Genomic DNA, 25,228 nt, shown 5'->3' with positions numbered 1-25,228 from the left:
TTGCCACAGCTCGCATTGATGTGCCATCCTGGATGAGCTGCACTATCTGAGCCACTTGTGTGGGTTGTAGAGTCCGTCTCATGTTACCACGAATGTGAAAGCACAGCCAACATTCAAAAGTGACCAAAACATCAACCAGAAAGCATTGATAATGAGATGTGGTCTGTGGTCCCAACCTGCAGAACCACTCCTTTATTGAGTGTGTCTTGATAATTGCCAATAATTTCCATCAGTTGTCTATTCCATTTGCACAACAGCATGTGAAATTGATTGTCAAACAGTGTTGCTTCCTAAGTGGACAGTTTGATTTCACAGAAGTTTGATTTACTTGGAGTTATATTCTGTTGTCTAAGTGTTCCCTTTATTTTTTTGAGCAGTGTACTATATTCAATCATACATCAATAGAACAAAAAATTTATGCCTGAGAAATCCACCTCCATAAATATTAGGCATCTCTTAAGCCTTTATATGCCATTAGATAATTACAGAGGAGGGACCATATTCTGATTGGATGCTGCACAAAGCAGCAGTGTTGAGTGGCCAACCTACAAATGTAAATATACCATAATCAGAAGGTTTGGTCGGAGATCCAAAGGTTTTTTTGGTAGGGTTTGTAAAAGAAATGACACTACACACATGCTAAAACTGCGGGAGGACATTTATTGTTTCTTGCACATAAATTGATAACATTTAATTGTATTCAGATAAACGCTCTCACAAAACGTGATCAATAAAGTCATTACTACAGGACTGTATGAGAAAGTTATTTATTCTATAAGAAATGCTAGAGCCAAAAAAGAGAGAATCTGGGCCCCATGGCTGGCTACTGTGGGCCTGGCCTCTAGTGTGTAAGAACGAGACGGGGTCTTTGTCCCTGGTGATTCTCTATTCGGTATAATGAAACTCACAGATCTTGTTCATATAAAAAGCGATTGAGAATAAAAACTGCCTAAATATGAGGACCTTGTCTGATCTATATGTCCTTGTATAAAGAACTATGGAGATAGCACTATACCTCTGCATAAAATATGTGATGTTGCTGTAGCCCTAATACTTCTGCACAGGCGGTCTCTTTATAGATTGTTGTATCCTAGGATTTCAGGTAGCAAGAAATAAAAGGCATGGAAGGTATTTTATTGTAATTGCTGTTTTATTGTAATTTTTCATTAAAATTTCTAATAAAAATATCCAATTAAAAAAAAAAAATCTTCCCACCATTTTGTTTGCGCTTTCAAATAGCCCAGTAGGGATACCAAATAAGTATTTAAAAAAAAAACATTTGCAAAATTTATTCCAAAACCGTATTTGGAAAATTATACAGCATACGTTGAGGCTGCTTTATCTCAAAGTGGGGGGATTGCCAATTCCGAAATTCCTTTGCGTTTTTCATAGCTATAAATTGCTGTAGCAGGCTTTTCAGTTGTTGTTCCCTGTGCAAAGTACATTTGAATCAAGAGAACTCGGAGTAAAACATGTCCATTCCTGTTAAAAAACATATTTACCTCACAGAAAGAATCAGCTGTGATCCCACCCTATCCTGTTTGTATCCTCTCTCTTGCTTCATCCCCTGCCCAGGACATGTGGCATGTTCAGACCATGATCCTGTATGGTCAGACACAGCCATTACACAGTACACAGCAGGGGCACATTTTTAAGATTATCGCTACACAGGAGCAATCTTTTAACACATCCAATTGTGGAACTTATTTTTATTCCAAGATCTATTGATTTAAATGTACTTTGTTCATGGGACAACTACTTTATGGACAAAGGGATATATTTAACATAAAACAAAAAACCTGTTTGTTACAGAGTAATTGTAGTTGTAAGATAATATTATCCTGGCTATTTAATGTCATAATGAGGGAACAGGACAAGGTAACTGGGAGAACATAGTTGGATCAATGAATGAATCACAATTCGACTAGTATACTTTGTCAAAATATTGAATTTTGCAAATGTTCATTATACATAAGATTTGACACCAAAAATAATTGTCATATTTGACCAACCAAAGGGACCCTACGTGTAGTATTAAGTTAGCAACACCTATCATATGATATAATTATGCTGTATTGTGGTATAGTCAGCATGGAACATTCTCACTTGTGTGAATTCTCTCATGTCTTACAAGATTAAATTTAGAGCTAAAATCGTTCCCACATTCTGAGCATGAAAATGGCTTCTCTCCTGTGTGAATTCTCTTGTGTATAACAAGAGATGGTTTATGGGAAAAATATTTCCCACAGTCTGAGCATGAAAATGGCTTCTCCCCTGTGTGAATTCTCTCGTGTATAACAAGATTTGATTTATGCGTAAAATATTTCCCACAGTCTGAGCATGAAAATGGCTTCTCCCCTGTGTGAATTCTCTCGTGTATAACAAGATTTGACTTCTGGCTAAAATATTTCCCACATTCTGAGCATGAATATGGCTTCTCCCCTGTGTGAATTCTCTGGTGTAGAACAAGATGAGATTTCTGGTTAAAATATTTCCCACATTCTAAGCATGAATATGGCTTCTCCCCTGTGTGAATTCTCTGGTGTAGAACAAGATGAGATTTCTGGTTAAAATATTTCCCACATTCTAAGCATGAAAATGGCCTCTCTCCTGTGTGAATTCTCTGGTGTATAACAAGACTTGATTTATGCGTAAAATATTTCCCACAGTCTGAGCATGAAAATGGCTTCTCTCCTGTGTGAATTCTCTTGTGTATAACAAATCTTGATTTCTGCTTAAAATATGTCCCACATTCTGAGCATGAATATGTCTTCATTTTTCTGTGAGCGCTCTCGTGTCTAACAAGAGTTGATTTCTGGTTAACATATTTCCCATGTTCTGAGCAGGAATATGGCTTGTCCCCTGTGTGAATTTTCTGGTGTACAGTAAGATGTGATTCAGATTCAAACCGTTTCTCACATTCTGAACATGAATATTGCTTTTCCAGTGTGTGAATTCTTATCTGTTTATCAAGATTTGTTTTGCAGTTAAAATATTTCCGTGATGAATCCTGTTTAAAAGGATCAGATGACAGATCTTCACTGTGAAAAGATGAAGAAGGTCTATCTCGAAAATTATCTTGCTCTTCAATTGCATCTTGTGTGCTATACATGTCATCCGATTTAAAAACTGAAGATGTCAGATGTCCCTCTGATCTCCTGCTACAGTCATCTGCCAAAAATGAAAACAAAATATTTTTGAATAAAATATTGTTAATTATAATTTTACAACATTTATACATGAAATGTTGATAGCAAATCTCTAGTCAAATTATTCAGTAAGACAATAACAGTTCACTAACAAACAGTAGACATTAAGCCATGAGCCAGTAGACCATGAAGTTCGGCCGTCTTTGTTCATTTTGCCTTCCAAATATTGGAATAAAACCCCATCAACACAAGCACATGATGTAGCCAAAAATTATACCAATTAAATCTTTTACTCATCCAGCAAAAAACAAGCCTCCCACTTAGGTCCATTATGGAAAAATAGGTTTCCACATTACTATTGACTCTTGAAAAGCAATATGGCTTCCATAAACCAATACAGCAATTTCCCCTTCTGAGCCTCGCAGTGTGCCCAAACCGCAATTAGCATCCACATGTTTCGCATTGCTGTAGCAGGATGAACTTTACTCTGCAACATCCACTGTGTGCCAATTACCACAAAGTGCCTATGGGGTCAAAATAGGCACTACCACACCTATATATTAACCTCTTTACCCCTTATGCTGGTTTGCACGTTAGTGACCAGGCCAATTTTTACAATTCTGACCACTGTCCCTTTATGAGGTAAGTCTGGAACGCTTCAATGGTTGATTCTGAGACTGTTATTTCATGACATATTGTACTTCATGATAGTATTAAAATTAATTTGATAAGAGTTGTGTTTATTTGTGAAAAAAAAAATTTGGCTTAAATTTAGCAATTTTCTAACTTTGAATTTTCACGCCCTTAAATCACAAATAGGTCACACAAAATAGTTAAGTTACATTTCCCACATGTCTACTTTACAGAAGTACAACTTTGGAACGAATTGGGTTTTTTTTGTTAGGAAGCAATAAGGGTTAAAAGTTGACCAGTGGTTTCTCATTTTTACACCTCCATTTTTTTTAGTGACCACTTCATATTTAAAGTCACTTTGAAGAGTCTAGAAGATACCCAAAAGTGACACCATTCTAAAAACTGCACCCCTCAAGGTGCTCAAAACCACATTCAAGAAGTTTATTAACCCTTCATGTGCTTCACAGAAATTTTCACAAAAAATTTACTTCACATCCAAATTTTTTTTTATTTTGACAAGGGTAACATAAAAAAAATGGACCCCAAAATTTGTTGTGTAATTTCTCCTGAGCATGCTGATACCCCATATGGGGGAGAAAACCACTGTTTGGGCACACGGAAGAGCTCGGAATGGAAGGAGCACCATTTGACTTTTTGAATGCAAAATTTGCTGGAACAATTGGTGGACGCTATGTCGCATTTGGAAAGCCTCTGATGTGCCCTAAACAGTGAAAATTCCCCACAAGTGATACTTCAACGGGTCTGATCGATGCAAAACGGCTGTCCTCCACTGCACCTGCTCCCCTGCATTCATGTACGACTTGCATTGAATAAAGAAAGGATTGTTTTACTGCATCACGGAGTGCCACTTAATGTTTCCTCTTTAGCCTGGAGTTTGTACGACGCTGATCGTTTCAGGTGTTGCACTCGGGATTTTGCAAGCGATACACTGCTTGTCCGCTGAGTAAGATTGAAAAGGTATGTTTTAAGTTGTTTAGTGCTGGTTTTTCTAATTTTCCACAATTGCTTGATCTAGATGTGTGGTGAGCACATTGAACCTGCAGGTGCTTCACAGAAGTTTATAATGTTGAGCCATGAAAAAATAAAATAAAAATTTCCCCTCAAATATGTTTAGCACAAAATATTGCATTTCCATAAGGGTAAGGCCGGGGTCACACTAGACCGTAATACGGACGAGTGCAATGCGATAAAAAAAAAAATCGCATAGCACTCGTCCCAATGTTAATCTATGGGGCAGCTCCCATCATCCGATATTTTCTCGGCCGTATTCAGGATCCGAGTGAAATCGCAGCATGCTGCGATTGTCAGCAATTCGCGGCCGAGAATCGCCAATGAAAGTCTATGGAAGCCCCAAAAATACGGATCACACACGGACCAGCAGTGTGACTTGCGAGGAATACGCAGCGCTGTTAGAGAGAAAAGCCGGCAATTCAGTGCGGTGTACAGTAAAATCACACTGACAGCTTAGAATAGAATAGGTCGAATAAATGTGTACACATAGAATAGGTATATATATATATATATATATATATATATATATATATATATATATATATATATATATCAGTGAGACACACACTATATATATATATATATATATATATATATATATATTAATATTTCATCCAGCGCGATATAGCAGAAAGCCGGTAATTTAATTGCCGGCTTCTGCTTTCTCCTTCCTAAAACCCGACATGATTTGAGACCTGGTTTACATACAGTAAACCATGTCTTCTCCCCATTTTTTTTGCATATTCCACACTACTAATGTCAGTAGTGTGTCTATGCAAAATTTGGCCGTTCTAGCTATTAAATTAAGGGGTTAAATGGCGGAAAAAATTGGCGTGGGCTCCCGCACAATTTTCTCCGCCAGAGTAGTAAAGCCAGTGACTGAGGGCAGATATTAATAGCCTGGAGAGGGTCCACGGTTATTGGCCCCCCCCTTGCTAAAAACATCTGCCACCAGCCACCCCAGAAAAGGCACATCTGGAAGATGCGCCTATTCTGGCACTTAGCCACTCTCTTCCCATTCCCGTGTAGCGGTGGGATATGGGGTAATGAAGGGTTAATGCCACCTTGCTATTGTAAGGTGACATTAAGCCTAATTAATAATGGAGAGGCGTCAATTATGACACCTATCTATTATTAATCCAATTGAATGAAAGGGTTAAATAAAAGACAAACACAATATTTAAAATTATTTTAATGAAATAAAAACAATGGTTGTTGGAGTATTTTATTCTACGCCCAATCCAGTCACTGAAGACCCTCGGTCTGTAAGTAAAAAAACATAATAAACCAACAATATACTTACCCTCCGCAGATCTGTAAAGTCCAACGATGTAAATCCTTCTGAAGGGGTTAAAACATTTTGCAGCAAGGAGTTCCGCTAATGCAGGCTGCTCCTTGCTGCAAAACCCCGGGGAATGAAGCTAAAAATAGGTCAATGATCTATATTTAGCTTCATTTGCGGTGAGGCGCCCTCTGCTGGATGTTCATAGATCGTGGGAACTTACCTAGAAAGCTCCCATCCAATTTGTTGTGCAATGTCTCCTGAGTACGCCGATACTACTTGTGAGGCACAGTGCAAAGCTCAGAAGGGAAGAAGCGCCATATTGGAGTTCAGATTTTACTGGAATGGTTTGAGGGTGTCATGTCACATTGGCACAACCCCTGACGAGGTACCAAAACAACAGAAACTCCCCATATATGAAAATATTTTACAAACTACACTCTCCAATGAATTCATCTGGAGGTGTAGTGATCATATTGACACCACATGTGCCTCACAGAATTTTATACCACTGAGCGGTGAAGATAGAATAAATTACATTTTTACCACTAAAATATTGTTTTAGCCCCAAGTTTAATTTTTCGAAGGACTAATAGGATAAAAAAAAAAGAAAAGAAAGTGAGGTCCATTTTTCCAGAGTGCGCCCATACCCTACATGTAAATCGGGAAATTTTTTTCAGGCTAAGTGCAAAGCTTAGAAGGCAAGGAGCACCAGATTTTACCGTTATGCTTTGCATTCACCATGACCCACTGGGAGAGCCCCTGAGGTGCCAGAACAGAAGAATCCCCCACAAGTGACCTCATTTTACAAACTACACCTCTCAATGAATTCATCTAGGGTTGCAGTTATCATATTGACACCATGGTTGTGTCATAGAATTTTATACCATTGGGCAGTGAAGACAAAATAACTACATTTTACCACCAAAATTTTGTTTAAGCCCCAGATTTTGCATTTTCACATAAGTGGGGAAAAATAGCACCAAAATTTGTCCCACAATTTCTACTGAACATTGCAATATCCCATACGTGGCTGTACCATACTACTTAGCCATTCTGAGAGACTCAGGGGAACTGAACGCTATTTGCCTCCTGAAGCAATGATTTTCCTAGAACAGTTTGAGGACTCCATATACCGAGCCCCTAATTGCTAGAAAAGCAGAATCCACCATCAAGTGACCCCATTACACCTTGGGGAATTTATCTACAGGTGTAGTGATGATTTTGACTCCATGGGTATTTTCTAGAAACAAGCAGCAATGGATGTTGCTGAGTGAAAATTGCAAACTGCCGTTGTAGTGACCAGTAGTACGCAGTAGACCAGAACATTGCAGTCACAGTACGTTATGCCCAACCCGTGGTTCTGGAGGCATGCACCTAGAAGTTAGGCAGGCTCTCATAGCTTCAGAAATTCCAAATGTGTATACAATATGTGGTTTATGTACACTGTGCCGTTTAGAAGGGAGGGAGGTGGTTGGATTTTGAAGCGCAGAATTTGTTGAATTTCTGTTAGCAGGTGAGGAGTCATTTCGCTTTTCCAGAGCCTTTGTGCTACCAGTAAAGTGGAAACCCCCTATATTTCCTTTTACAGATGACAAGCCTGAGTGAGGGCTTGCTTTTTTGTGGATTGAGATGAAGCTTTCATTGGGAACATGTTACATTATGTTTAGAATCACATTTATCCGGGGCTGTACGCTGAGCACTTACTTAGGGTTTTCCATCTAAATCGCTAAGGCTAGTTTCACACTAGCGTTTGGCAGGGCTGCGGACTTCCTCAGTGAAGCCCCGCCCACTACCACGCCTCTTCATTTAGCTTCGCCAACGGCTGCATGCTTCCTGCGTACCCTATCTTTAACATTGGGTACGCAGGCCATGTGGATGCATGCGGATGCTTGTGCATGCGTCATTTTCAAGCTGCGCCGACCGCAACAAATTGCAACATGTTGCATTCGGCGCAGGTCGGCGCAGCATGAAAATGATGCATGCGGAGGCATCCGCATACATTCGCATGGCCTGCATGCCCAATGTTAAAGATAGGGTACGCAGGACGCATGCAGCCATAGGCGGAGCTGAATGAAGAGGTGCAGCAGTGGGCGGGGCTTCACAGAGAAAGTCCGCAGCCCTGCCGAACGCCAGTGTGAAACTAGCCTAAGTGACGTGATTCAGATGAAACCCCTGAGGGATCTGTTCACTATAATGAGGCAGCAGAGTTACTCTTGACTCCGTCTGGCCTCTGTTCAGTGGTGTCCTTTTCATAAGCGTGGAAAACTGTGGCCAACTGCACTTTTATGCAATCCTAAAAAGATAGACACCGCCAGATCACAGGTCACATGACATACACAGTGCCTCAATTTGCCTCATTAAAGGGAATATTCTGCTGGGGGGTGGCCATCTGATTAACGTATATCAGAGATTTACACGAAAACCCCAGTGTAAGCATTCAGTGCAGAGCACAGGATAAATGTACGCCAAGCCTTACTGCGATCTTTGGGAGGCAGAATTAAAAAGAAAAAAAAAATCAACAGTATGTGAAAAATTGGTTTTATTTATTTTTTCAGCCATTCCTCATGCAGTATAAGTGATTAGGCGACTTTATTCTTCGCGTCGGTGCGATTACAGTGATACCAGATTTGTATTGGGTTTTAGGTTTGGTAGCTGTCACACACTAAAAGACGCTTTTTTATTACAAAAATTTTTTTTGCATCACCACGTTTTGAGAGCTATAATTTTTCCATATTTTGGACTACTTAGTCATGTTATCACTTGTTTTTTGCAGGACGAGTTGACATTTTTATTGCTACTAATTTCAGGCACTTGACTTGTTGATCGCTTTCTATTCCACTTTTTGGGAGGCAGAATGAACACAAAAGCAGCAATTCAGGAATTTCTTTGGGGGGGGGGTGGGGAGTAGTTTTGCCGTTCAGTGTGTGGTAAAATTGATGAGGCAGGTTTTTTTCTTCTGGTCAGTACGATTACAGCGATACCTCATTTATATATTTTTTATATAATTATTTATCATTATTATAGAAAAAAAATGTTATTTTTGCATTGCTTTATTCTGAGAGCTATAACTTATTTTGACACTGATGGATTTGTATGGCAGCTTGTTTTTTGCGGGACAGGATGACGTTTTTTCAGCGGTACCCTGTGTATTTATATCCATATTTTTTATTGATCATATGATAAAGCATTATTTTTTGCCTTGTTTTATGGTGGTTACTAAAGGTGTTAACTTTTGAAACAGTTTTATAGGTCAGGTCGTTGTGGATCGCCCCCAGACACAGGGCCACGGGGTACTCGGTCCTGGGTTGTCACGGTGGCTAGACCTGGCCAGTGACCCTGCTAATGGGCGTCCAATAGAAGGGTGATGGTGCGTAGTGCGAGGAATAACGAGGACACAGGGTTGCAGTTTCTTTACCTTTTACTGAAGGTTTCAGGATCCTCAGTCCAGGACACTGTCTACAGGGCTGTCTGAGACCGGCCGGTCCGAAGGCACATCCAGAGTTCCCTTTGCAGGTGGAAATCAGTGTCTACCCACTAGCGCCTGTGTGTTGTAGTGCTTCCCTGCTGAGCATTCAGGATAGTCCTCGCAACTTCTGTCCTCGTTCTTTCTAGATCTTTCTCTTCTCCGTCCCCCAGGTATGTTATGGCTAGGACGCACCTTATTGACAGGTAGGCCTGGAGTTATTCTGGAACCCTAGTGTCGCTCCTCTCCCACAATTGCCTCCTATGTCCTTCTTAGGTGTTGTATGGTAGACAGCCAACCTGTAATTAACTGTCCTGCCGCTGTTTGAAGTAATGCGTGGAGACTGTTACTTCCTCGGTGCTCCGGCCACCGACTATGCGCCTCAGTAGGATGTTGCCGTTCTCGGGACACGACTCCTACTGGCTCTCCTATGTACTTGATTTTGTTTTCTCACTGTCCACAATATCCTTCGCTTTGTGTCCTTTCTTTAGATACCGCCGCAAGGTAGTGCAGGTGCGGTTCCGTAACAATCTGTCCTTTCGCTAGGTACCTGCCAGATTTCCCAGTTCTGACAGGTCCTCCCTGGAACTCTCCCAGGGTTCGTTCTGCCTAACTTCCTGTCCAACCCCTAGTTTTACCAATGTGAGGAGTGGCCCAATAAATAAAGCCTTTTACTCCCCCTAGTGGCTGGAGTTTGAAGTGTAATGTGTACTGGTGATACCTGGTCAGTAGAACTCCTTTAGTGCAGTCAGACGTACCATCACTCCCCTTAGTGGCAAAGCGACGTTACTGCAATGACCAGATCTCTGGGGCGCTGCACTTGCATGCGCGGCAATACCAAATATGCGTATTTTTATCGTTTAGATTTTTTTCATTCAAATATTTATTTAGAGAGACAATACCTTTTCTTATTTTTTTTTACAATATTGTTACAGTTATTAAAAAAATTATTATTATTTTTTTACTTTGTCCCACTATGGGACTATCATGTTTCGCAGGCTGATCGCTTCTACACCATAGAGATGCAGCAGCATGTGAAAAAGACTTGGGTATACTAATAGATTACAGTCTGCACATGAGTCAACAGTGTGATGCAACAGCAAAAAAGGCAAACATTTCTGGGATGTATTAAGAAAAGCATACAGTCTAGATCACATGAATTCTCTCCCTCTACTCCTCATTGATCAGACCTCATCTGGATTACGGTTTCCAGTTCTGGGAACCACATTTAAAAAAAAAAAAAAAAGACATTGAAAAACTGGAACAAGTTCAGAGAAGAGCTATCAGGATAGTGTGTGGACTGCAAACTTTCCTACAAGCGACGGTTAAAGGATCTAGGAATGTTTAGCTTGCAAAAAAGGCCAAGATGAGACTTAATAGCGGTCTACAAATATCTTATGGGATGTCATTGTAGAGGGATCATCCTTAGTAGTTTGAGCTGGATATGATGGGGAATTAAGAGCCAATGAAGGGATTTGCAGAGAGGAGCAGCAGGGGAATAACGAGAAGAGAGATGAATTAGTCGGGTAGCAGAGTTAAGGATGGACTGGAGAGGTTCCAGAGTGTTAACCGGTCACAGAATAGGATGATGCAGTAGTTAATGCGTTGAGTCAAGATGAGGAGGGCCTGCACAAGCCATTTGTGAGGGTTCAGGAAAGGACGGATTCTGGAAATATTTTTGAGTTGGAGCTGGAGAGAGTTAGGATAAGCGGTTTGAAGGACAGGGCAGAGTTGAGGCAGCGGATTTCTCATATAGGGGAAAGAGTGGTGTTATTTATTATGATAGATACGATTAGTAAGATGCGTGAGACGGAGGACATCAGTTCAGATTTGTCCACATTGAGCTTGGGGAAGCGAGAGCAGAAGGAGGAAGATATTGCTGACAGACACTCTGAGATTCTGGACAGCAAAGAGGTGATGTCTGGGTCCCCTAGTGTTAGGTGCAGGGAAGGAGCCCCTGGTCCCAGGTCACCCGATAACCAAGTCGTGACACTCTCTTTCAGTGATGTTGGAGAGGGAGGTTATGGGGAAAGGGCATTGGTCTGGTGTACAAAGGGGTTGTTGTGGTTAAATAATAAAGACTTGCCTTGTTTGGTCGATCTTATTTTTGAAGTGTGGGCAAAAGCCATCAGCAGAGATGATGGAGGGCAGAGGGGGCAGTAGTGGGCAGAGGAGGGAATTGAATAACTGTTTGGGTTGTACGATAAGGAAGATATGAGAGTTGTGAAGAAGGCCTGTTTAGCAGAGTTGAGAGCGGATTTAAATGCGAGTCTTGCTTGTTTGGAAGCGGTGAAGTCATCTTGCAAACAATGACCTTTAAAGCCATCCATCTCCCCAGTATATTTCCAAACTAATTTCCCAATATCTTCCCCCATAATCTCCCATCCTCCCCAGATTAGAGATGAGCGAATATTTCAATGTTCGATTCGGATTACTTTCACAGAATTTGCAATATTCGCCGATTAATTCTAATATTCCCTGAACATTACCGAACACCATTTATGTGAATGGGAGGCAAAAACAAACGCATGCACAACACCTTATAACGGCCCCACATGCTGCCAAAACACATCAAATGAGACAGACAGCAGCAAAGAGGCCTCAATTCTCCCACAGTACAAATTGCAGCATGAAACTGCAGCAATCAGCCAGGCATGAGGTATCGAGGTCTAGGACAGTATTTACAATGAACATCACAGTAAGATGAGGTGGGTGAGGGATCGGTGTAGGGCCCCTTTTGCTGGGAGTACTAACACCAAATGCAACCCCTCTAACTGCTTTCATGCTGAGCCACACTCGTAGCACAAATATCAGTTTTCTAGACTACCATTGTCAGAAAAATTCAAGGATAGTAACACGGGTAGCTGAGTACAAGGAGTGGAGGCCTGATGGTCTCGGAGGCCTACTGCTACAGGCAACACGCATGAAGGAGACCCAACCAGGAGTGTTCACATTTCCCAAAATTGTTGGCAGACAATACCAAAGTGGCATCAATTTCACCACAGTAGAAATATAAACCTTTAAACAAATGCACAAGACAGACCTCAAAGTATGAAGCAATACCAAAACTTTATTCAAAGTACAATTACAAGAGACCACCAATGATGGTGATGTATACTAGTAAAAAAGACACCATAGACCTGAGGCATGTGTTATAAACACAATCCTTTCAGCCACATACTATATATAAAAAAGCTGAAAGTAGAAGGCACTAAGGCGGCTTTAAAGCAGACAATTCACTCTTAAGCGTTGGATTCTATTTAAGACATATATGGCACAAAAAAACTAAAGCAGCAACTTATGGGTGGTGCTCAACCACAAGGTATTGTAACAATCCACGCAAAGAAAAGACAAAAGTGGCACTCACCCTGGTGTTGCTGAAAAATAGTGTCCTTTATTCAGAAAACAAATGAAGAGACATAAAATGGAGAGGCGGCTGGTAGAAGTTTAGGGTGCGGGAGGGAAGAAAAGGACGACGGCCGTTTCGCACTTATGCGCTTCTACGGGTCCTGGACGGCCGTCCTTTTCTTCCCTCCACTTTAGAATAGTAATATCGCTAATTATCATCATGATATGCCACTTGGCGTAATGATTAATTATTGCATGATATGTGATATCTATATATAGTATGTGGCTGAAAGGATTGTGTTTATAACACATGCCTCAGGTCTATGGTGTCTTTTTTACTGGTATACATCACCATCATTGGTGGTCTCTTGTAATTGTACTTTGAATAAAGTTTTGGTATTGCTTCATACTTTGAGGTCTGTCTTGTGCATTTGTTTATAGGTTTATATACTGTCTGTACGGGACCGTTATGGTTGTTATATCTCCTAACGGACACAGGGGCTATTTTTGAAATTTAACCTGTGCTTTTGTTTGCCTTTTATTGGTACACAGTAGAAATAGTAGAATATGGACCGACAGGTCTTTCTCTACACCCAATATAGTAGATAGACACATACAAGGAGTGTCCACATTTTAAAAAATGAGGGCCTGGAATAACTTTCACGAGAATAGAAATAGTATAATTGGGACTGACATGTCTTTCACTACAGCCAACACAAGCAGATGTAGACCAACAATGACTGTTCACATTTCCACAAATTTTTTTTTTATAAAACCATCTTTATCGAACAATAAAAAAGGGTACATAGATTATTCAGCAGCATTAGAAAAGTTTTGACAAATAGAGTTTTATAGTACTTTAAACATTAGACCATGTATTATAGCTATAACCAACTCTCCCCCCCCATTCGGCACACATCCATACCTTCATAGCACAATATCAATCAAGCCCAACAGGAATTCGTCCATCAGTGTATTTTTCTTAATTCAATATGGACTCTATCCAGTCCCTCTTGATAAGATGGATACCTTCTTAGTAATTAAGCTCAAAGAAGGAGTATTATCTTGTGCCCATAAATGAAGAATACTTTTGCGGGTGGCTGCCGCCAAGATTAATAAAATACGGTGCTGCTGAACAGAAAGTCTCACCAACTGATCTTGTGGGAGAATGTTGAATATGGCCCACTCCAGAGAAAGAGAAATACCGTATATACTCGAGTATAAGCCGACCCGAGTATAAGCCGACCCCCCTAATTTTGCCACAAAAAACTGGGAAAACTTATTGACTCGAGTATAAGCCTAGGGTGGAAATGCAGCATTTACCGGTGAATTTCAAAAATAAAAATAGATCATTATTTCCCCATTGCTGTGCCATATAGTGCTCTGCACCGTTCATATTTCCCCATAGGTGTGAACCATATAGTGCTCTGCACCGTTCATTGTGCCCCCTAGCTGTGCCATATACGGTGCTCTGCACCGTTCATTGTGCCCCCTAGCTGTGCCATATACGGTGCTCTGCACCGTTCACTGTGCCCCATAGCTGTGCTGTGCCATATACGGTGCTCTGCACCGTTCACTGTGCCCCATACATAGCTGTGCTGTGCCATATACGGTGCTCTGCACCGTTCACTGTGCCCCATAGCTGTGCTGTGCCATATACGGTGCTCTGCACCGTTCACTGTGCCCCATAGCTGTGCTGTGCCATATACGGTGCTCTGCACCGTTCACTGTGCCCCATAGCTGTGCTGTGCCATATACGGTGCTCTGCACCGTTCACTGTGCCCCATAGCTGTGCTGTGCCATATACGGTGCTCTGCACCGTTCACTGTGCCCCATAGCTGTGCTGTGCCATATACGGTGCTCTGCACCGTTCACTGTGCCCCATAGATGTTCCACATAAATTTGTGCCGCCGCTGCCGCAATAAAGAAAAAAAACACATACTCACCTCCCTTGATTGCAGCTCCCGGCGTCTCGTTCCGGCGCCTCCATCTTCCCGGCGTCTCTGCTCTGACTGATCAGGCAGAGAGCAGAGACGCCGGGAAGATGGAGGCGCCGGCCGGGAAGATGGATCGGCGCCCGGCGGCTGGAACGAGGACAGGTGAATATGACATACTCACCTAGTCCTGGCGATCCTCGCGCTGTCCCCTCCTGTCTTCGGTGCTGCAGCTTCTTTCTCTATCAGCGGTCACCGGCACCGCTGATTAGAGAAATGAATAAGCGGCTCCGCCCCTATGGGAGGTGGAGCCGCTTATTCATTTCTGTAATGAGCGGTCCCACGTGACCGCTGAAGAGAGGAAGAAACTGCAGCGCCGAAGCCCGTGGGACGGCAGGGACAGCGCGAGGATCGCTGGGACTAGGTAAGTATACCCCAGCGCCCTCACCCCCTCACCCGCCGACCCCACCGCTACCGTGACTCGAGTATAAGCCGAGGGGGGCACTTTCAGCCCAAAAATTTGGGCTGAAAATCTCGGCTTATACTCGAGTATATACGGTAGATACATCAATGGCATTAGTGAGATGTTGCAAGAGTGTATCCCAAACCTCCCATATTTTTGGACAGTCCCAGAAACAATGAAAAATATCAGCTGGAGGATGTAAACATTTACGGCAGGGAAAAATCACCTGAGGGGAACATTTTAGATTTAACCTCTGAGAAGATATATGCTCTATAGAATATCATGAGAGCCATGGTTGTGTAACTATCATACGGTAACGGAGTTATTACCTAATGTGGCTTTCATGAGGTCTTTTACCTGACAGTCAGTTAGTTGAGATATCCATCTCCCCGAGCCCAATGAAGGGTCTGGCCACTGTATGGAAGGTTTCAGTGACTTGTATATAAAACTCAAAGAGTAATTCCCTGTGTGGGCTTTAGTTGAGATTAAGTGGAGAGGGTGCACTCCAACGTTGTCAAGTATATCCTGCAGTAATGAGCCTACATAATGTCTAACTTGAGTAACAGTAAAGTTATCTCCTGCCAGGATTGGGTATTTAAAGACCGTATCTTCCAAAGTAAGACGACAATGATTGCCCTCACAAACCAGTCTACATCGATTATTCCCAAGCACATGATAGATAAGAGGTGGCCTGCCCTATAGAAAGGAGGGATTGCCTCGGAAGGGAAGAAACACCGAAAAACGGGGGTCAAGTAGACCAATTTGTCTAGCATAGTGCCAAGATTACTAACCACAGTATGGGGTTATCCCTAACCTCCACTGGAACCTCAGCTTGTCGAAGATGGATAAGAACAGGGAGTCTAAAAGGTCTACACATCGCCTAATCTATTGGAGTATTAGTGAAGCGGGTGAAGGCATAGATCCAATCAAAAATAGAGAGCAAAAAATGCAGCACTCATCAGCTTGAGAAATATCTGACAGTCTTTAATTCACACAGTGTCAGACACAAGAGTGGACATTAGGATATAAGAGGCATGCGAGGGAAGGGAGGGAATGAACGACGGCCATTTCACAATTGCTCGATTCTACGCGTCCAGGTGAAGTACCGTATATACTCGAGTATAAGCCGACCCGAGTACAAGCCGACCCCCCTAATTTTGCCACAAAAAACTGGGAAAACTTATTGACTCGAGTATAAGCCTAGGGTGGAAATGCAGCATTTACCGGTGAATTTCAAAAATAAAAATAGATCATTATTTCCCCATAGCTGTGCCATATAGTGCTCTGCACCGTTCATTATTTCCCCATAGCTGCCATATAGTGCTCTGCACCGTTCATATTTCCCCATAGCTGTGCCCCATATAGTGCTCTGCACCGTTCATATTTCCCCATACCTGCCATATAGTGCTCTGCACCGTTCATATTTCCCCATAGCTGTGCCATATAGTGCTCTGCACCGTTCATTATTGTCCCATAGCTGTGCCCCATATAGTACTCTGCACCGTTCATATTGTCCCATAGCTGTGCCCCATATAGTGCTCTGCACCGTTCATATTGTCCCATAGCTGTGCCCCATATAGTGCTCTGCACCGTTCATTATTGTCCCATAGCTGTGCCCCATATAGTGCTCTGTACCGTTCATTATTGCCCCATAGCTGTGCCCCATATAGTGCTCTGCACCGTTCATATTGTCCCATAGCTGTGCCATATAGTGCTCTGCACCGTTCATATTGTCCCATAGCTGTGCCCCATATAGTGCTCTGCACCGTGCATATTGTCCCATAGCTGTGCCATATAGTGCTCTGCACCGTTCATATTGTCCCATAGCTTTGCCACATAGTGCTCTGCACCGTTCATATTTCCCCATAGCTGTGCCATATAGTGCTCTGCACAGTTCATTATTGCCCCATAGCTGTGCCCCATATAGTGCTCTGCACCGTTCATATTGCCCCATAGCTGTGCCCCATATAGTGCTCTGCACCGTTCATATTGTCCCATAGCTGTGCCCCATACAGTGCTCTGCTCCGTTCATATTTCCCCATAGATGCTCCACATAAATCTGTGCCATAGCTGCTGCTGCAATAAAAAAAAAAAAAAAACACATACTCACCTCTCTTGCTTGCAGCTCCTCAGCGTCTGGTCCCGGCGTCTCTCCGCTCTGACTGATCAGGCAGAGGGTGCCGCGCACACTATATGCCTCATCGCGCCCTCTGACCTGAACAGTCAGAGCGCAGAGACGCCGGGAAGATGGAGCGGCGCCCGGCGGCTGGAACGGGGACAGGTAAATATGACATACTTACCTGGTCCCGACGTCCGGCTCCTTCCCCCGCACAGCTGGTCTTCAGTGCTGCAGCCTCTTCCTCTATCAGCGGTCACCGGCACCGCTGATTAGAGAAATTAATATGAAGCTCCACCCCTATGGGAGGTGGAGCCGCTTATTCATTTCTCTAATGAGCGGTCCCACGTGACCGCTGAAGAGGGGAAGAACTGCAGCACCGAAGACCGTGGGACGGGCAGGGGGAGCGTCAGGATCGCTGGAAGCAGGTAAGTATGCCTCAGTGCCCTCTCCCCCTCACCCGCCGACCCTGCCACCCACCTTGACTCGAGTATAAGCCGAGGGGGGCACTTTCAGCCCAAAAATTTGGGCTGAAAATCTCGGCTTATACTCGAGTATATACGGTAATAACAAAAAGGTAATTTCCTTTGTAGGGGTTGAGACTTTGTAAAACTAATGTGTTGTGCAAATTACAAAAATAACATTCAAACATACAAAGTATGCTAATTTCTAACTAATGCAAATTGTATAATAAGATTATAATAATATTATAAAAGGTATCATTACAGTAATCTTATAAAAATACTGAAAGATCAATTCTGTCATTGAGACCCAGTGGGCCTTGCGCGTTAGATTTTTAGAATCCAACAAGCCTCCTGTCTTAAGATTTTACCGTGGTTACCTCCTTCTAGTGGATAGTCCACTTTTTCAATTCCTGCAAAGCTGCAGTGTCTCAGGATTAGCGTTATATTGTTCTTGGATATGTTTAATGAGACGCAAGGAACCTTTACCTGTGCTTATAGAACGATAATGTTCACTAAACCGCATAGTTAACAGTCTGATGGTTTTTCCCACATAAAAATAAGGGCATGAACAGAATAAAATACCCTGTTCAAAAAATATAGGGAACACTTAAACAACAAAATATAACTCCAAGTAAATCAAACTTTTGTGAAATCAAACTGTCCACTTAGGAAGCAACACTGTTTGACAATCAATTTCACATGCTGTTGTGCAAATGGAATAGACAACAGATGGAAATTATTGGCAATTATGAAGACGCACTCAAAGGAGTGGTTCTGCAGGTGGGGACCACAGACCACATCTCAGTACCAATGCTTTGTGGCTGATGTTTTGGCCACTTTTGAACGTTGATTGTGCTTTCAAACTCGTGGTAGCATGAGATGGACTCTACAACCCACACAAGTGGCTCAGGTAGTGCAGCTCCTCCAGGATGGCACATCAATGCGAGCTGTGGCAAGTAGGTTTGCTGTGTCTGTCAACGTAGTATCCAGAGGCTGGAGGCACTACCAGGAGACAGGCCAGTACACCAGGAGATGTGGAGTAGGCCATAGGAGGGCAACAGCCCAGCAGCAGGACCGCTACCTCAGCCTTTGTGTAAGGAGGAACAGGAGGAGCACTGCCAGAGGCCTGCAAAATGACCTCCAGCAGGCCACAAATGTGCATGTGTCTGCACAAATGGTTAGAAACCGACTCCATGAGGATGGTCTGAGTGTCCAATGTCCACAGATGGGGGTTGTGCTCACAGCCCAACACCGTGCAGCATGCCTGGCATTTGCCACAGAACACCAAGATTGGCAAATTTGCCACTGGCACCCTGTGCTCTTCACAGATGAAAGCAGGTTCACACTGAGCACATGTGACAGACATGACAGAGCCTGGAGACGCTGTGGAGAGTGATCTGCTGCCAGCAACATCCTTCAGCATGACCGGTTTGGGAGTGGGTCAGTAATGGTGTAAGGTGACACTTCTTTGGAGGGCCGCACAGCCCTCCATGTGCTTGCTAGAGGTAGCCTGACTGCCATTAGGTACCGAGATGAGATCCTCAGACCCCTTGTGAGACCATATGCTGGTGCGGTTGGCCCTGGGTTCCTCCTAATGCAGGACAATGCAAGACCTCATGTGGCTGGAGCGTGTCAGCAATTTCTGCAAGATGAAGGATTTGAAGCTATGAACTGGCCGGCCTGTTCCCCAAACCTGAATCTGATTGAACACATCTGGGTCATCTTGTCTCGCACCATCCACCAATGTCACATTGCACCACAGACTGTCCAGGAGTTGGCGGATGCTTTAGTCCACGTCTGGGAGGAGATCTCTCAGGAGACAATCCGCCGCCTCATCAGAGGCATGCCCAGGCATTGTATGAAGCCTGTAACTTCATTTTCCACTTTGATTTGGAGCATCATTCCAACTCCAGACCTCCGTGGATTATTATTTGCGATTTACATTGATCATTTTAGGTTTTATTGTTTTCAACACATTCCACTTTGTACTAATAATAAATCTTTATTTTTATATAGCGCTAATATATTCCGCAGTGCTTTACAGGTTGGTCACATTATCATCACTGTCCCTGTTAGGGAACCTAGATTGTGAGCCCCATCAGTATGACTTTGAAATGTGGGAGGAAACCGGAGTACCCAGAGGAAACCCACGCAAACACGGAAAGAACATAAACTCTTTGCAGATGTCCCTGGTGGGGTTTGAACCCAGGACTCCAGCGCTGCAAGGCTGCTGTGCTAACCACTAAGCCACCATGCTGCCCGTAATGAATTTGTAATGAATAAAGACTTACAACTGGAATATTTAATTCAGTGATATCTAGGATGTGGGATTTTAGTGCTCCCATTATTTTTTTGAGGAATATATGTATATATATGCTACTGACATGTGCCAGAGCAGCGCGAGGTCTCTTATAGACCTGATGACATTGTACAGCCACCCAATCACTGTAATGCCACAGCCAAGATGGCTACGCATTACAGTGTGTGGCAGACAATCCCTGCAAGTTGATTGGCTTTCTAATGAGCGCCAAAAAAGCAGGGCGGGGATCTGAGCTTCCGCCGAGCAAACACGGAAATGCTTGGCTCTCACCGAGTGCCCCGAGTACAGAGATGCTCGGGCGAGTAACGAGCATTACTGAGTATGCTCGCTCATCACTAGTGTAGATCTATCAAGGTAGATGTCATGAAGGATATTTAAATCTCCACCTAATAATATATTAGTGGGAAGCCAGCCATGAACAACTTCCAGGAGTCTAGCAAAAAAGAAAAAGATTGGGAGCATAAACATTAATGTGGCAACATTCCCGCTGTTCGATAAGGACTGACTAGTAAATACCGTCCTGCCTTATCTTTCACTACATCTTGTATAACGTATGCGAGATCCTTATGAAACAAAATGGCCACCCCACGCTTCTTCAATGAAAAGGAAGCCTCCAAGCGCTCCAAATAATGTCTATTATGGAGCGCCGGTTGATCTCTGCAAAGCCAGTGAGTTTCTTGTAAAAAGAGGATATGTGGGCGTAAGTGGGTAATATGCTCTAATACCTTTCTGAGCTTTACCGGCCTAATGGATGCACTAGGAGCTGGGGATAAGGAACTATTTTAATGAGGCGCATGGATTTGTGCTGTGACTCCGCTTACCAGCCTCCAGTGTCCGGTCCTGCTGGGTTTCAAAGCCAATATCTCGGCTGTGTCAGCACGTAGAGGGTCACAAGTGGTCTTGGATTGCTCCACAGGCAGTTCTGTATCCACTCAAACAGGGTGCAAATGAGACCATCTTTTTGTTGATTTATAGGTCGCTTTCTCTGTTGTCCTCCTGGACACCAATTTTGACTTGCCTGTTTGTAATGATTTTCCATTTCCACAAATTTGTGTTAACAGCAGCAATAGCAGCCACAGAAGCGACACTAAAGATATCACAGAGTGCAGTTACGTGACATTAATGCATCACACTAAAAAATGCAATATCACTTAGTCTGTACAGTCTGCTATTTGGGTGCAAAAGTCCTTGGAGATCCATGACTTGTTCATCTTAATGAAAGTTAGGCGGTCAACACTTTCAGGGGACAGCCGTATGCAATTATCCATCAGGACACCACCAGCAGCGCTGAAGACACGTTCTGAGAGAGCGCTGGCTGCAGGGTACGATATAACCTCCAAGACAAGCTCAGGCCACTAGTGATGAGCGATTATACTCGTTGCTCGGGTTTTCATGAGTACGCTCGGGTGGTCTCCGAGTATTTGTTAGTGCTCGGAGGTTAAGTTTTTGTCAAAGATGTTGAGGTCGAGGAAGAGGAGAGGCCACTTGAAGCTGCACTTGCCATCCACTCGAGTACATGCTCTTTCTGGGCATAATCAATAAGGTATACCGCTGTGCATCTGCCAAAGAAAGGTAGTGGTGTAGCTTGTCCAGTAACATATGTAAGTTGTCAGTTGTCTTTGCATAGGATGTAATGTTGCTTATCTAGTGCTTTCACAAACATTACCACCTACCCCACGTACACCTTGAACACCACGCATAATTCCCCTTCCACCACGGCCTTGCTTTTTCCCAGTCATCTTGCTCAGATCGTGTGGTAGAAGCACAGTATTAACAACTAAAAATTAGATTTTAAACTCTGCACCACCTCGGCAAACAGCTGAATTTCAGCGACAGTAAATTCAAAGTTGAAATATGGCGTGCTGTATTGTGTTAGTCACAGAAAAAAAGATTTTTTTGGGGGGACCAAGGATAAGGCATCTATAACACACTAGGTGCTACAAGCACAGACCTTATGGGATTCCCAATGGAGGCCCTATCAGCAGCTAATGGTGTACAACTAACTGACAAGGAGGACTATTGTAGACAGCAGATCCTTAAACTAGCAGCGGAGGAAAAACAACGCCAAACTAAATTGGAGGCTATGGAGCAAAAAAACTTGTTAGACAAAGCTCAGTCCCACACCATTAAACCTGTGAGTAGGGGACCCATTAGAACTGGAACTGTAGTTTCCTTTAACTTGGACAGAGATTGGGGATTCATAAGAGAGCAAATTGGACAAAGAACTGTTTGTTAACCGCAGGGATGTGGAGGCACACTTGTTAACAGGACACCCCGATAGTGATTTGTACCCTGGTGACAAAGTCACTTATACCCGGCACCACGGAGTAAGGGGATACTACGCCCTTCATGTTAAATGGTGCCTTGGACAGCATAATCACACCTGTGCAGCCACTGAAAGTGGAACTGAAACGCAGACCCAGGATACACAAACTTTGGAACTTGATCATTCTTCTAAGGAGTCACCTGCTGACCCCTATGTTAATGAACTTCCCCAGTCAGGAAGCTGTACACGCCAGGACCTGACCTGGAAAAAGAAATAAAAGACATTCACCTGCGTGAAAGAATCAATGTAAATATGTTGTTTTGATGCTGTTTTTCTTTGCAGTTTAAATGGACAGTCCCTGGGAACGGTTTTCTAAATAGTCTGGTACCTTTTCCTGTGCCCCCTTTGCTTTGATATTGCCGCACGCTGGTAGCGTGAGCAGAACTGTATGTGTACCTGTTTTGCTTTTCAGGTCTGGAGCAAAACTACCTGGCGCAGAAGAGACCAGGGTTAGTCAATGCACCTTGTTAATTTCAAAGTTGGCACTTTAACCTGTGTGCATTTGTAATAAAAAGTTATGGTAATGTTATTTTGCAACGTTCAAGAACCGTGCCTCCCATAAAGGGATGTTTCAGTTTTTCACCTGTTGATATGCATATTCAAAAATTGTCTTTTAACCTGTAATGCTTGTCATTCTCTTCCCAGTCCAGAAGTACTGGTATTAACGGGGTGTGGAGTGCAGCACCCCATGTGGCCGGTTGCTGCAGTGATGTTGCTTTCCCTTGGGGAAGGTAATGTCATGCTTAGAGGCAATGGAGCTCTCTTCAGGTAAGGCACACACATGCAACACATTCTGAATCCAGGCCTGGAGGGGGAGCTCAGGACCCGGATTCAGGGGAGCTTCCCTAGGCTTTATGTATCCTGACCTGGAGGAGGAGCTAGTTAGTTGTTGGGAGACACTGAAGTAGAAGGAAGTCTGGAACTGAGTGCAGACAGAGAGACCTGGGATCCATGAGGGAGCTGCAGCCTTTGGAAGGACAGATAACCTGGAAGGGTTGAATGTGGAGTAGCTGAAAGGGAAGGAGCACAGGAGAGGAACAGAGCTCAGAGGGGAACTGTGGCAGGGCACCCTCAGAGCTGAAGTGCAGTACCGGGAACCAGGAGCCCGAGGCTTTTGTGGAACTATAAGGAACAAAGCAGAATCGGAGGGTACGACACTACATATTAACTGCCCGCACCACGCCTGAGACACAGCAGCACCTGAGGAGCCTGGGACATGATAGAGTCCCTGTAAAAATGCTCATAGGACCCCTGGGAACCCCGCTTCACCTGTGGGAAGTGTAACACCTGTGTTGCCTCAACATCCCCCAGGGGACCCCTTCAACGCAGAGTCGGTCCTACTACTGACCGAACTCCACAGATGGCGTCACAACAAACTTTGAACATTTTTCCCTTTAAAGACCGTTCCCCTTTAACGTTGAGGCCCAAGGCCACAGACCGGTTGGCAGCCACCGTGACATCCCCCTTGCGACCGGACCCAGTACCGAGTACCAGACTGCCCTGGCTGGGTGACTCAGCAATATCATGCTTGTAGGCAATACAGTTCTCTTTACCAGGTAAGGCACCCACACACGCACAACACATTTCAAGTCCAGGCCAGAAGGGGGAGCTCAGGACCCGGATTCAGGGGAGCTTCCCTTAGCTATAGGCATCCTGGTCTGGAGGAGGAGTCAGGGAGTAGGCAGAGAGTCTCCAGGAGGGATAGATAGGAGAAGGACGTCTGGAACAGACAGGGAGGACCAGCAGCCACGTAGGAGCTGCAGCCTCTGGAAAGGGCGATAACCCGAGGGGTTGAATGTGGTGGAGCTACAGAGGAAAGGAGCAGAGGAGAGATAAAGGGCTCAGAGGGGAACTGCGAACAGGCACCCTCAGAATCAGAGCGCAGCAACAGGGCACTGGGTGCCCAAAGCTTTAGTGGGACTCTAGGACACTTAGCAAAACCGGAGGGTTAAGAACTTTAAGTGATTGGCCCACACCACGCCTGAGACGCAGCAGCACGTGAAGAGCCTGGGTCATGATAGAGACCCTGTAAAACAGCTCAAGCTGCCCATCATGCAGGTACCTGTTCCAGGACAGCGGAAAAGAAGACTTTGCCAGAAAGCTTCAGGCAGCAGGGACCTCATACAACAGCGCAAGGAGGAAAGGCTCACAGACCTCAACTGGGAAGGAAATTCTCCCATTGCCTCCGAGCCGGCCGGACTACAGGACAACTGTACCTGATACCCTGGACTGCGGACTACTACCACCAGTAAACCAGGTAAAGACTTTACAACACTGTGTCCTCCAGTTATTTACCAGCAAACTATCATCCCACCCATACACCTTGGGAGCCCTGGGGACCCCGCTTCACCTGTGGGAAGCGTCACCATCCAACCGCTATGCCATCACCCCACAGGACCCCTTTAAACGGCGTTGGTCCCTAATGACCGAGAACCACAGATGGTGTCACGAACAATAGACTTTATCACCAAAATTCCCCTTAAGAACCACTCCCCTTTAAGTGAGCGCCCAGAGCCACGGACCAGGTCGCAGCCACCGTGACATCCCCTTTAAGAGCGACCGGACCCGGTACCTCACTACCCAGGCATGTGACTCATAAGCCCACCAGGGCAGGGTCCTTTTTCCTCTATACCAGTCTATCATTGTTAGTTTGCTTACTGTAAGTGATATTTGTATTTGTATGCAACCCCTCCTC

General features: G+C 43.9%; 1 protein-coding gene across 1 annotated transcript in view; it reads right to left on the bottom strand.

Moving 5' to 3' along the window:
• LOC138666578 (zinc finger protein 208-like) overlaps positions 1-25,228 on the bottom strand; it is a 301,114-nt gene that overhangs the window by 152,280 nt on the left and 123,606 nt on the right. Inside the window, exon 4 of the mRNA XM_069754781.1 lies at positions 2,107-2,768. Coding sequence (XP_069610882.1) covers positions 2,107-2,768 — 662 coding nt within the window. The remainder of the gene's footprint in view (positions 1-2,106; positions 2,769-25,228) is intronic.

Source organism: Ranitomeya imitator, chromosome 2 (genome assembly GCF_032444005.1).
Source record: "Ranitomeya imitator isolate aRanImi1 chromosome 2, aRanImi1.pri, whole genome shotgun sequence".
NCBI lineage: Eukaryota > Metazoa > Chordata > Amphibia > Anura > Dendrobatidae > Ranitomeya > Ranitomeya imitator.
The sequence above is the reverse complement of the archived record's forward strand: the minus strand, read 5'-3'. Positions and strand labels throughout refer to the sequence as shown.